Genomic DNA, 12,413 nt, shown 5'->3' with positions numbered 1-12,413 from the left:
TGTGGTCTGTGCACACAGATGTGATTAGATTTAGTCACAACACTCGCTGCTTCCAGCTCATCTGGGTCCCGCCGGCCGGTGGTGATGGTCTGGGCGAGGCTGAGCTCTGAGATGTGTAGCTATGAGGAGACAGGAAGGAGACACCAGCCGCCCCTTCCCCTGGTCCATGAGGCACCCGAAAGAGTCCTGACTGGAAGGAAAGGTGGTGATTCCTCTCCTTTTGGGGCAGATGCGGGGGGAAATAGATCAAAGGGAAAAGAAAGAAATCCGCTGAGGTTTCCAGACTGAAATGACCAAGTGGACCGTCCAGAACTGGGTCCTCTGTGGCTGGTGAAGGTGAGCTGGGTCCCCACCTCCGGTTTGCCAAAGGACGCAGAGCAGACTCCCTGCGCCTGTCCAGCAGGAGTGTGCAATCCTGTCTCCTGTGATGAAGAGCATTTGAGCATCTGCTTCCAGGAGCTCTGCGGATCCCAAGGAAGCAACTGCCCTTACTTGGAGAAGGATCCCATGTAAGGAAATGGGAAAACCGCTACAGCTGGAAAAGCCATTCTTGGTGCCGTTAATTTTAATTGCATTTAAACTCTGCAATTCAACTCTGCCCTTAATTTTAACTCTGCCCTTAATTTTAATTGCATTTTCCCAGATCAACACCCCAGGTTGGTCTCATCTACTTTCTAAAAGCACTGTTCTGGAACCTAAGATGAGTCCAGGAGGTTCACTGATGAACATTGGAAGTATTGCAGTCATTTTTATCTGTTCCAAAATCCTATATTATAAACATAACAAGCTCACCTGTACCACCCTCTCCAAGATGGGAAGGAGAAATTATATATAGACAAATGAAAAGCATTAAGCACAGACTTTAAATCTGCTGTTTCCACTAAAGTTCATCTTCCCTGGATATGCCCATCCAGGGTGTTTTCTTTCTGACATCCTCTCCTAGAGCTTGCCATCAGTTTTCTGACTCCAGGCTTTTCTTCTCCACTCTATATTCTATTCTGACACCATACTCTTTCATAAGCAGAAAAAGACAACTCTTCCTCAATCTCCAATTTGCAACATAGGACTCCATCTTTCCTAGAAGGAAGAGGAAATTAGAATTATCATTAGAAAACTTTGTACATGTCCTGGTCTTAAATAACTAAAGGAAACTTTTGCTAAAATCAAAGCCCTGCCTGAAAAGTGAATTTGTTTGGTTTCTTTGTTGTTTCTCAGGAACATCCCAACTCAGCGCCCAGTGTTGGCAGGCCTTCTGCTTCTTCGTCAGCCTTGTGGACAGTGGACACGTTCTCCTCTGAGGTGACAACTGAGGATGTGTGGTCACAAGGGGGCACCCAGTACACGTGCACACCCATGTCCACACTGAGAGAAGACAGTGGACATGTTCTCCTCTGAGGTGACAACTGAGGATGTGTGGTCACAAGGGGGCACCCAGTACACGTGCACACCCGTGTCCACACTGAGAGAAGAGACAGTGATGGCACAGTGTGATGTCTACATGATGGTTATTCTGGATTTAAGGTATTTCAAAATGCCCCCTCAGATCATGCATTTCCTTGGGTTGTTCTGAGCTTTCAATAAGGGAATGAAGATAAAACATGCCTTTAGTGTTCAACAACTGTGATTTAGTAATTATTTTTATCAGTAACTCCATTGGAATCATTTATTTTCTAACTCTTTTTTTTTGAGAAATAGCTGAACTTTCCATGTCTGAACACATTAATATACCATTAAACACTACCCTATCATTAAATAATCAGTTGGTTCTGTTACCTCTTTATCAGAATCTGTGGTAGTTAGGTTCAGGTGTCAACTTGGCCAGGTGACGGTGCCTGGTTCTATTGCTGTGGACATGAGCCAATGGCATGTGAACCTCATCTGTTGCGGATTACATCTGCAGTTGGCTAGGAGGCGTGCCTGCTGCAATGAATGATGTTTGATTTAATTGGCTGGTGCTTAAATGAGAGAGTGCAACGTAGCACAACCCAAGCAGCTCAGCATACTCATCTCAGCACTCGCAGCTCAGCCCAGGCCCTTGGAGATGCAGAAAGAAATCACCCCAGGGAAAGTTGTTGGAACCCAGAGGCCTGGAGAGAAGGCCAGCAGAGATCACCCTGTGCCTTCCCACATAAGAAAGAACCTCAGTTGAAACTTAGCTGTCCTTCCTCTGAAGAACTATATGTTTTTAACTAAACAAATACCCTTTTATAAAAGCCAGTCCATCTCTAGGTGTGTTGCATTCTGGCAGCTTTGGCAGACTAAAACAGAATCAATGCTGCAGAAAATATTCTTACACATATATGCTTGACATTTTGTTCTTTTATCCATCCTATGGCCAAGCAATCAATGTATACCTTTAAGAAATTTTGCCAACAGACATACCCTTGAGGGCAAATTTTCCCTGATTGGTGCTAAGCAGGTTGAGGATCCTGGCCAATTGACACCACATCCTGGCTTCACTGGAAGGGATTTATTTTCCTCTGCTTTCTTCTCTTTTCTTTGTGGGGGTCCCATCTTCCCACTGTGAAGCGGTCAGCAGTAGCGATGCGAGCATATCCCTGGTGCAGGAGTATCTATGCTTCCCTTATTCTCACGCTGGCCTACATGGTATTCTGCCTGTTTCCAGGGAAGACGGAATCTGCCATGTTGGTCATCTGATGAAATTGAAATGTAGAGAGCTCCCCCCCATGCTGGGGTTATAATCATCATGAGTTTATGCAAGACAGGCATTGAAGATATGCAGTGATGCCCCACTTGCTGAGAAGCCAGGCTAAGTCAAAGCTAGGATCTCTTTTTAAATATTTTTATTGACAGAGAACTTGATCTTTTAAAAATATTTTTATTGACAAATCTTCACACACATATAATCTATTCATAGTGTACAATCAGTGGCTCAAATATCATCACATAGCTGTGTATTCATCACCATGATCACTTTTAGAACATTTGCACTGCTCCAGGAAAAGAAATAAAAAGAAAAGACTCGTACATCCCATACCCCTTACCACTCCATCTCATTGACCACCAGTATTTCAATCTACCCTTTATTTCATCCTTTATCCCCCCATTATTTATTTTTTTACCCTTTTTTTTTACTCATTTATCCATATCCTGGATAAAAGGAGCATCGGACACAAGGTTTTCACTGTCACACAGTCACATTGTAAAAGTTATATCTTTATACAATCATCTTCAAGAATCAAGGCTACTGGAACACAGCTCAACAGTTTCAAGTACTTCCATCCAGCCACTCCAATACACCATAAACTGAAAAGGGATACTTTATAATGCATAAGAATAACCTCCAGGATAACCTCTTAACTCCGTTTAAAATCTCTCAGCCACTGAAACTTTATTTTCTCTCATTTCTCTCTTCCCTCTTTTGGTCAAGAAGGCTTTCTCAATTCCACGATGCTGGACCCTGGTGAATTCTGGATTTCTGTCCCACATTGCCAGGGAGATTTACACTCCTGGGAATCATACTTGGTGGGGGGGGGGGGTCAGTGATTTCACCTGCAGGGTTGGCTTAGAGAGAAGCCAAATCTGAGCAACAAAAGAGGTTCTCTGGGGGTGACTCTTAGGCATAATTGTAAGTAGGCTTAACCTATCCTTTGCAGGAAAAAGTTTCACAGGGGCAAACCCCCACCAAAACTGAGGGCTCAGCCTATTGATTTGGTTATCCTCACTGCTTGTGAGAATATCAGAAATTCTCCAAATGGGAAAGTCGAATATTTCCTCCTTTCTCCTCAGTCCCCCAAGGGAATTTTGCAAATGCTTCTTTTATTCACTGCCCAAATTACTCTGGGATATATTGGGGCATCACACTAACCTGGACAAACCAACAAGTTTCACACCCTTTTCAAGTTTCCATGTACTTAAATGGTGTTCAATTAAACTAGCCATAAAAGTTAAATTAGGTAATGTGCTACCCAAACTATAAATTTTGCACCAACTAAACATCTCTCCCTTTGGTCTCACACAGGAGTTGAAGTTTTAAAATATGGATGATATCATCCGTCGCCCTGTACTCTGATCTACCCCAGTCCTATCCAGATAAGCTTCATTCGTATTTCTATTCAAAGTCTGATCCCTTTCTCAAATATTTAAACATTTCCTGTGTGAGCTACTGCTGACTCCCATAACTTCAGAGCTCTAACTCTGAGTCTCAGGTGTCACATGAATACCTGAAGTTTCTGGGAATGGCCGGGTTATATACGAACAACTCAGCATCTCAGAATGTAGAAATACAGTTACAACTCATGACTAGATGTGACTGCTGTAAGAGCTTACAATCTAGGACCCTTTACAATAGGCCCCAATGTGACAACCCACGCTCTCGACTTCAGTTCACAGAGTTTTTAGATTATAGTCAGCCCATATGAGTGACACATGATAATATTTGCTTTTCTGTTTCTGACATTTCATTCAGCGTTCCACCCTTAAGCTTCATTCCCCTAGCTGCATGCCTCACAACTTCATTCCTTCTTGTGGCTGCTCAGTGGCCCATTGTATGTATACACTACGGTTCCCCTTCCATTCCTCAGTACCCTTGGGCCACCTCCATCCATTGCGTTGTAAACACTGCCACCAGAAACACCAGTGTGCAAATGGCCATTCATGTCTCCACACTTAGTTCCTCAGGCATACATTGAGCAACAGGGCTGCAGGATTATACGGCATCCCCGTCCCTGACCTCTTGTGGTTAGACTGCCCTCCAAAGGACTGCACCTCTCAGTCTCCCTGCTGACAATGAATAGGTACAGCTCTTTCTCCACATTTTTCCTAGCACTTTTTTCTCTCTATAAATTTGATCTTGCATAGCTTTGGCCATATCTTACCTAACTGCTCAATACCCAAGACTACACCCTCCCTGTCCATCACCTTCATCAGACTTTCTTGTATCCTCACATCCCTTTCTAAATTACAAATCTGCATTTCCAACTCACACTCCTAATTTACAAGCTAATGCCTTACAGTCATCTCTGCGTTATGAATGCTAAAGCCCACGTGAGTTCCCTCTCAGCTTCGCACACCACTCTCCACCTCAACTCCCTATGATCAGACTGTAGCACAGCATCTCCCAGAGAGTAGGACCCTGTCCTGAGTATCTCCATCAGTCAGTACAGCAACACCCAAAACCTGTTCCTACCCCTGCCTAGGAGGTACATTTACTCTCACCACCATCCATCTTGTTATTAAGTCAGGATTGTAATATCCTCTTTGGATGACTCTCATCCTTGCCTGACTGGATTTTAGTCTAGTACTTTAATCATGCCTGTGTGCCTGGACAAGCACACATTTTGAAAATACAGGATTGAAATCCCAGAGAGGAAAAAGCCACTGAAGCCAAGTTCTAAATTGTGTGTAAAAACCCTACCCAGGTTTGAGTCTTGAAAAATGCATGTGAAGGCAGTTTCCCAGAGTCCAGCCAAAGATAAAGTCATCTGAGGTTCTGCCTGCCATCCATTGCAGGAGAAATAGTGTTTGCCATTGGGATCATCCAGTGTGATAACCTGTTCTTTCAAACAGCCACAACTTTTTAAAATGTATAACAACTCAGTGTCTCTATGTACCATTCACAGTATCCACCCTTACAACCTGAAATTGCCTCCATAAATGACCCACAAAATTGTTCTACATAAAAGAAACAGTGAAGTATAGAATTACCATCTGACCCAGCAATCCCATTTCTAGGTAAAATCCAAAATATTTTAAAGCAGGGACTCAAGCAGATATTTGCACACCAATGTTCATAGCAGTATTATTTGAAATTACCACATGATGGGAGCAGCCCAAGTATCCACCAACCAATGAGTGGAGAAGTAAAATGTGGTGTTTACATATGCTGTAGTTTACTAGCTGCCAGAATGCAATATGCCACAAACAGAATGGCTTTTAAAAAGGGGAATTTAGTAAGGTGCTAGTTTACAGTTCCGAGGCCTAGAAAATGTCCCAATTAAAACAAGTCTATAGAGATATCCAATCTAAGGCATCCAGGGAAAGATACCTTGGTTCAAGAAGGCCAATGAAGTTTAGGGTTTCCCTCTCAAGTGAAAAGGCACATGGCGAACACAGTCAGGGTTCCTCTCTCATCTGGAAGGGCACCGAACACGGTGTCATCTGGTAGCTTCTTTTCCTGGCTTCCTGTTTCATGAAGCTCCCCAGGAGGCGTTTTCCTTCTTCATCTCCAAAGGTCACTGGCTCGTGGGCTCTCTGATTCTCGTGGCTATGTCGTTCTGCTCTGCTCTCTCTGAATCACTTATTCTCCAAAATGTTTCCTCTTTTATAGGACTCCAGAAACTAATCAAGACCCTCCCAAATGAGTAGAGACATGTCGTCACCTAATCCACCTTAACAACAACTCTCGATTACATCACATCTCCAGGGAGATGATCTAATTACAGTTTCAAACGTACAATGCTGAATAGGGATTAGAAGAAATGGCTGCCTTTACAAAATGGGATTAGGATTAAAACATGGCTTTTCTAGGGGACTGCATCCTTTCAAACCAGCACAACATACAATGGAATACCATTCAGGCATAAAAAGGAATGAAGTTCTGATACAAATGCCAACATGGATAAACTTTAAGAAACCATGTTAACTGAAATAAGACGGGCACGAAAAGGCAATTATTACATGACCTCACTGATATGAAATAATTAGAATAAGCAAACTCATAGAGTCAGAATCTAGAATACAGATTACCAAGGGAGGGTGTTGGGATAGGAAATAAGGTGTTAATGCTCAAATTTTACAGAGTTTCTATTTCAGCTGATTGCAATGTTTTGGTAATAAATATTGGTAATGGTAGCAAAACTTTGTGAACATAATGAACAGCACTGAGTTGTGTATGTAAATGTGGTTAAAAGCAGAAATTTTAAGAGGTATGAATATAAAATTATATAAATAAAGGTTTTAAGTCAACACAAGGCTGTGGAGTACCAGAATGGCCCTGCTGTAAACGATAGGCCGCAGTTAATAGTACAGTTACAGAATGTTCTTTCCTGTGTTATCATGAATGTACCAAACTAATGCAAGGTTTGATAAAAGGGCAGTTTATGGGGACTCTGTATTTTAAGCATGGTTTTTCTGGAAAACTACAATTATCTAATAAAAAATAAATTAAAAAGAAAACCAGGAAAGGCGACTCAAACTTAAGATAAGACAATCATGATGCAGAGATCACCCAAAAATAGGAAATAGGAGGCAAATTTTAAGCTACGATTATAACAATTCTCATGTTATAAAGGGAAATATAACCATAATAAACTAAAAAATAATAAACATCATCAGGAAATAGAAATTATAAATGAAGGGCAAAATCTAAACTTTAAAAGAGAAAAAGAAGCTCTCAAATTAAAAAACAGCTACTGTGCCAGTTTGAAACTATGATGTACCCCAGAAAAGCCATGTTTTAATCCTGATGCAATCTTGTGGGGACAAGACTTTTGCTTAACTTGGAAAACTCGGATTAGATTGTGTCCATGGAGATATGACACACCCAGTTGTGGTGTAACCTGTTGGTTTGATTACTTCCATGGAGATATGACACACCCAATTGTAGGTATGGCCTTTTGATTAGATGGAGATATGACCCCACCCATTCAAGATGGGACTTGATTAGTTTACTGAAGTCCTTTAAAAGGAGTAACATTTTGGAGAGAGGGCAGAGCCAACTGAGCCAACATGAGACCCAGACATTTGGAGATGCAGGGTCCAGCAGACATCGTCATGTGCCTTCCCATGAGATGTTAAGCAAGCCAAAACCTGGCAAGAGCCAAGAGAAGACAGGAGATGAAACCCAACCCTGGAGAAGCCAAATGAGGAATCTACACTGGAAACAGTCTGAAAGCAATGGAGCCCAAGAGCAAGGGACAAGTAGATGCCAGTCAGGTGCCTTCCCAGCTGACAGAGGTATTCTGGATGGCATCAGCCTTTCTTGAGTGAAGGTAACCTCTTGTTGGTGCCTTAATTTGGATATTTTCATGGCCTTAGAACTATAAACTTGCAAATTAATAAATTCCCCTTTTAAAAGCGTTCCATCTCTGGTATATTGCATTTTGGCAGCTTTAACAAACTAAAACAACCACTGAATAGACAACTGCATGTTGGGGTGACAGTATGTCAATAAACTTGAAGACAGAGAGGTAGAAATCATCCTGCCTGAAGGACAGAGGAAAAAATGTGAAGAAAATGAACAGAGCTTCAGGGATGGTGGGGCAATATCAAAAGTTCTAACATACATATACTCGCGACTCAAGAAGGGAGGAAAAGGAGAATGAGGCAGATAAAACTTGATAATTACCCCAGTTTGTGAGAAAAAGCTTGCTGAAATATCACCTGTTTAATGAAAGGGTACAGCGTCTCCCCTTCGTCTATATGCAGGCAGCCCTGCATGACCTCACCCATGGCGTACCTTCCTCCCATCCTCAGGGTTGGTTCTTCCAGTCTCCTCTTCCAAAGCCTCCATAAACAGCTTTACCAGGCGATGGAGGGCAATAGACTGAGCAGGCCTGTCCAATTGCAGGGGACGCACAAAGGCCACGGCTTGGCTTGTGCCCTTTCTGCTGTTCAAGGTTCCGCCAGGTATGTGCCTCTGGGGTGGCAAAGAGCATGGGCTTGGGCGCGAAGCTACTGTGAGATGGAAGACTTGCACAGCTGTGGAAGCATAGGCACGATAAGCTCTTGAAAGCCGCCCCTGCCCAAGTGTGAAAGGGAGGTAAGGCAAAATGATTGTGCCCTGAGAAGTGGTGTCCCAGGTGCTGGCATACCAAGTCTCAACATTCCAGTGGCGGGAAAAAAAAGTGTCGGTCCTCAAAGCCTCAAGCTTCCTCTCCTCCTCGGAAGTTTGGGAGAATATTGGAGGCTTTTCTGTATCTGGCTCATGCACACTGGACCTTCTGGAATAAAGGGAATTCTCTGACCCAGAGTTGAACTGGGCCACAACAGCAAAAGTGCCAAATCCTAGCCACTAGACCACCAAGGACCTATATTTGTGGGTGTCTCCTGTCCCTGCAGTGATCATCCCCTAAGGCCACTTTCTGCTTTCTCCAGAGCTACCTCTCTGCTCGGCCAACTAAACATTCCTGTGAGTCCCAGCAGATCACAAAGTGAGTTGCCTTGTCTTGGCTGCATCTCAGAGCTGACCTAGAGGCATGCCTTTGCAAGATGGCAATGTGTGCAGAGATGGTCACCTTAACAGGGAAGCAGCACAGGTTTGGGGGAGGAGGTCAGAGGGCAGGAGTAGGGACCCAGGGCCTGGGATTCCCCTCCATATTGAGAGCAAGTCATTTCACATAGCCTGCATGACCAGGACAGACATTACAGTCATCAAACCTCCTCAGAGGGGGCAGAAGTGTACAACAGCTGTTGTAAACAAAGCATTGACACTCCCTCCTTGATCACTGTTAAACACAAACTCTTGTGTCATGAGGCCCTACAGAAACTCTGTCCTCACACCCTTGTCCTAGTAAGCATCCTGCACACCCTTTGCATACCATTAACCTTCGTTTTCCATGGCCGACCGCCAACATGGAAGACCTTCTCCGCTCATAAGTCCAAATTAAACTTCATGTCTAACTCTGTGCCTGTCATGTCCTTTGGTCTTCAGGCTGCCCTGACCCAGTCCCCAAAGAGCTGGGTTGGAACAGCAGGTGCCTCATGTGAGAAAGGATCTTGCACTGAGCTTTTGCACATGTGATCTCAAAAATACAGAATCTAAGACAACTTGGAAGAAAATCTCTTCCCAGCATGCCCTTGGGCACTGAATCTCTAGGATGGAAAGTTTGCTAGAATTATATGGGAAATATTTTCTCATCATGAGTGAACATCAGACTCGGGATTTTTCTTTGGCAGTGGTTCTATCACTGTTGCCTTGGAATCCCTAGGGGTGGGCGTAGGTGAGACTGCTGCCCTGCTGGCAGATGACGCAACGCAGAGATAGACTATATTTTGTTTTGACTATAGTTATCTCTGCTTCTAGACTGACACATCTAGTTTTTCAGTTATACAAAGTGCTTCATAATATTTAATTCTGGAAGGATGTGATGCACCTAAGACTTGGTTGCTATAAATGTAATGGATGTATCAACGACTAAATTTCTTTATATTAGCTGGAAATAGAAAGGTTTATTATTTTGATTTCTACAAAAGATGATAGGCAACAGAATGTGTATCAAATGAATTCTGTTCTCACTTATTTCCAAACCCCCATCCTTAAGGAAAACAGAAAATGTGCTGAAGAGCTGGTGAATAGTCTGCAGGGACATTATGCTGAAGTATTCTTCACCCAAAGTCCATGCCATTTTCCTCCAGCTCCTGTTGACACTGCTTATCATTTACACAGAGGGAAAACCTACAGTATTATCCGTGAATCTAGGACATTGTTCCTTAGGCAGGTATCACATTTGCAGCTCAAGGGCTATAATTTCTGCAGTCATGTTGTCTGTTGGAATAAAATTCTGGTGTGGCTGTGACATCTGATTCTCATGGATGGGGCACTCTCTTGCTTAAAAAATGGAACTTCTGTTTGGTGTAGTTTTGGTTTTTGTTTTCAGCTGGGGAAGTTGCTGTTTGTAACTAAGCTTTTTTCAAATTAGACAAGATCTTTTTATATCTCCAGCATTTATTGTTCCCTGAAACAGAAAACAAAATTAAATTTGTGTTAGGTCATTCTGATACCTTCACTGAGGCTGCAGGATGAGGTAAGGGGTGATAGAAACCAGATGCAGACTGAATGGTTAAGCCATGGTGGTCTGAAAGGAGATACTGATACTAGCAGGTTAGAGGTTAAGTCTCCTGAAATACACCACATGACCTGTGATGAAGGACACTGAGCCCACCATCTCATGATGCTGATAGCCCTACAAAGCTGCCATGGGTGGGTAAGCAGATCTCCACCCTTTCTGCTCAGTTGTCAGTTTAATGGGTATTCTACTCTTGTGGGGAAAGAAGAAGGCTTTTCATACTACCTCCCAGGAAATGATGTGCTTAAACATGCACATGTGTCTCCAACATGCACATTCAGAAACAGCTTACTATAGTAAAGAGAGCATATTTTTTTCAAGGAAATCTCTCTCCTAAATCCAAGCCTTGTTCCTTTTAAATACAGAGGGCACTGCCAAAGGAGGAGCCCTACAATGTAAGTGCCAGCAGGAAACTTAGACATCATCCAAGTCCAGCTCTATTTTTGATAAATGAGGAGACAGTGATCTCAAGAGCTAAGGAACAGTTAAAGCCACAAGGCCTGCAAATGAAAATCCTGGGGTTAGAAGTCAGCCCTCATGTCTTTTCTATTACGTCAAAGAGCTGGAGGGAAAGGAGAGCAAAGTCTCCAACGTGAGGGAAGCCAACAGAAACTAGATGCTGCTGGGTCACCTTGGTAGGGAGGGGCATAAGTCTTTACAAGAGTAGTCTAGCTCTAAAAAATCAAGAGGAAAAGGAATCATCAAAAAAAGGAAAATAGGCATTAGATAATAAAGAGCAAAGAGTTAAGTCTTTGTCTAATCCATTTTCAACCAGTGGAGACAAACATTCTGTAATGTTAATGCCACATAAGTTACATCTTAGGGGTATCACAAGCAATATTTTCAATAAACTAACATATTTGTCACTACCTTCTTCTACTACCCATTCCATGTTCCCTTTACCCTCGCAAGAACTTCAGCTGGCCATGGTTGTTTTCCAGGTGGGGTGACCCAGAACTTCATTCCTGAAGTTTCAGAGCCGTTGGTAGTCCTGCCTGGATTGGGTTGTTGCAGTTTTCCATTGACTTTAATCACAGGGCATGTATTGCTAAGAGACACCCTGGAGGATCTCCTATTTTCCAGGAAAACTCTTTTTTACCTCCATTAGGTAGTGTAATCCTAATTCCCCTTGATAGTCAGGCTCAGTCATCCCAGACAGAACAGTAATCCCCTTTCATGCCTGTTAATTCAGTGGCATGAGAAGCCCAAAGTGGCCAAGTGACAGCCTTAACTTCCACTTCAATGGGATCATTGTTGTGTCTCCTGGAAGGAGCACTCCTCCTTTTGGAACCAAGACCTGTAGATCAGCAGAACTTAAGGCTTCAGGGACAGGAAGCAAAAATTTTCCTAGTGGATCACTAGGAAACTCCCATTTCCACCCCTTGATTCCTGGACACATAAATCCTGGCTATGGGAGAAATCACCATACACTGGATCTGGATTTAGGAAATACACAGCCTCCTGGAGAGCATTGCTCCAAACCTACAAGGTATTGCCACCTAGTTGGCACCATAATTGGGTCTTCAAAAGGCCGTTCTATTGCTCTTTCAACCGTATGCCTCTAGATGATGGGAACATGGAAAAAAACCAGACAATTCCATGAGCATGTGCCCATTCCCACACTTCATTTGCTGTGAGGTGGGTTCCTTGATCAGAAGCAATGCT

At 43.1% G+C, this 12,413-nt stretch overlaps 1 protein-coding gene across 3 annotated transcripts in view; it reads right to left on the bottom strand.

The window, feature by feature from the left end:
* Positions 1 to 10,120: 10,120 nt before the first annotated feature.
* Positions 10,121 to 12,413, bottom strand: part of LOC143679718 (NBPF family member NBPF6-like protein) — a 45,783-nt gene continuing 43,490 nt past the window's right edge. For all 3 annotated transcript variants that reach the window (XM_077155943.1, XM_077155945.1, XM_077155944.1), the window contains one exon: positions 10,121 to 10,637. In XM_077155943.1, coding sequence (XP_077012058.1) covers positions 10,582 to 10,637 — 56 coding nt within the window. In that variant the 3' untranslated portion in view covers positions 10,121 to 10,581. The remainder of the gene's footprint in view (positions 10,638 to 12,413) is intronic.

Source organism: Tamandua tetradactyla, chromosome 4 (assembly GCF_023851605.1).
Source record: "Tamandua tetradactyla isolate mTamTet1 chromosome 4, mTamTet1.pri, whole genome shotgun sequence".
Classification (NCBI taxonomy): domain Eukaryota; kingdom Metazoa; phylum Chordata; class Mammalia; order Pilosa; family Myrmecophagidae; genus Tamandua; species Tamandua tetradactyla.
Note: the sequence above shows the minus strand (reverse complement) of the source record. Positions and strands in the feature narration are given on the sequence as shown.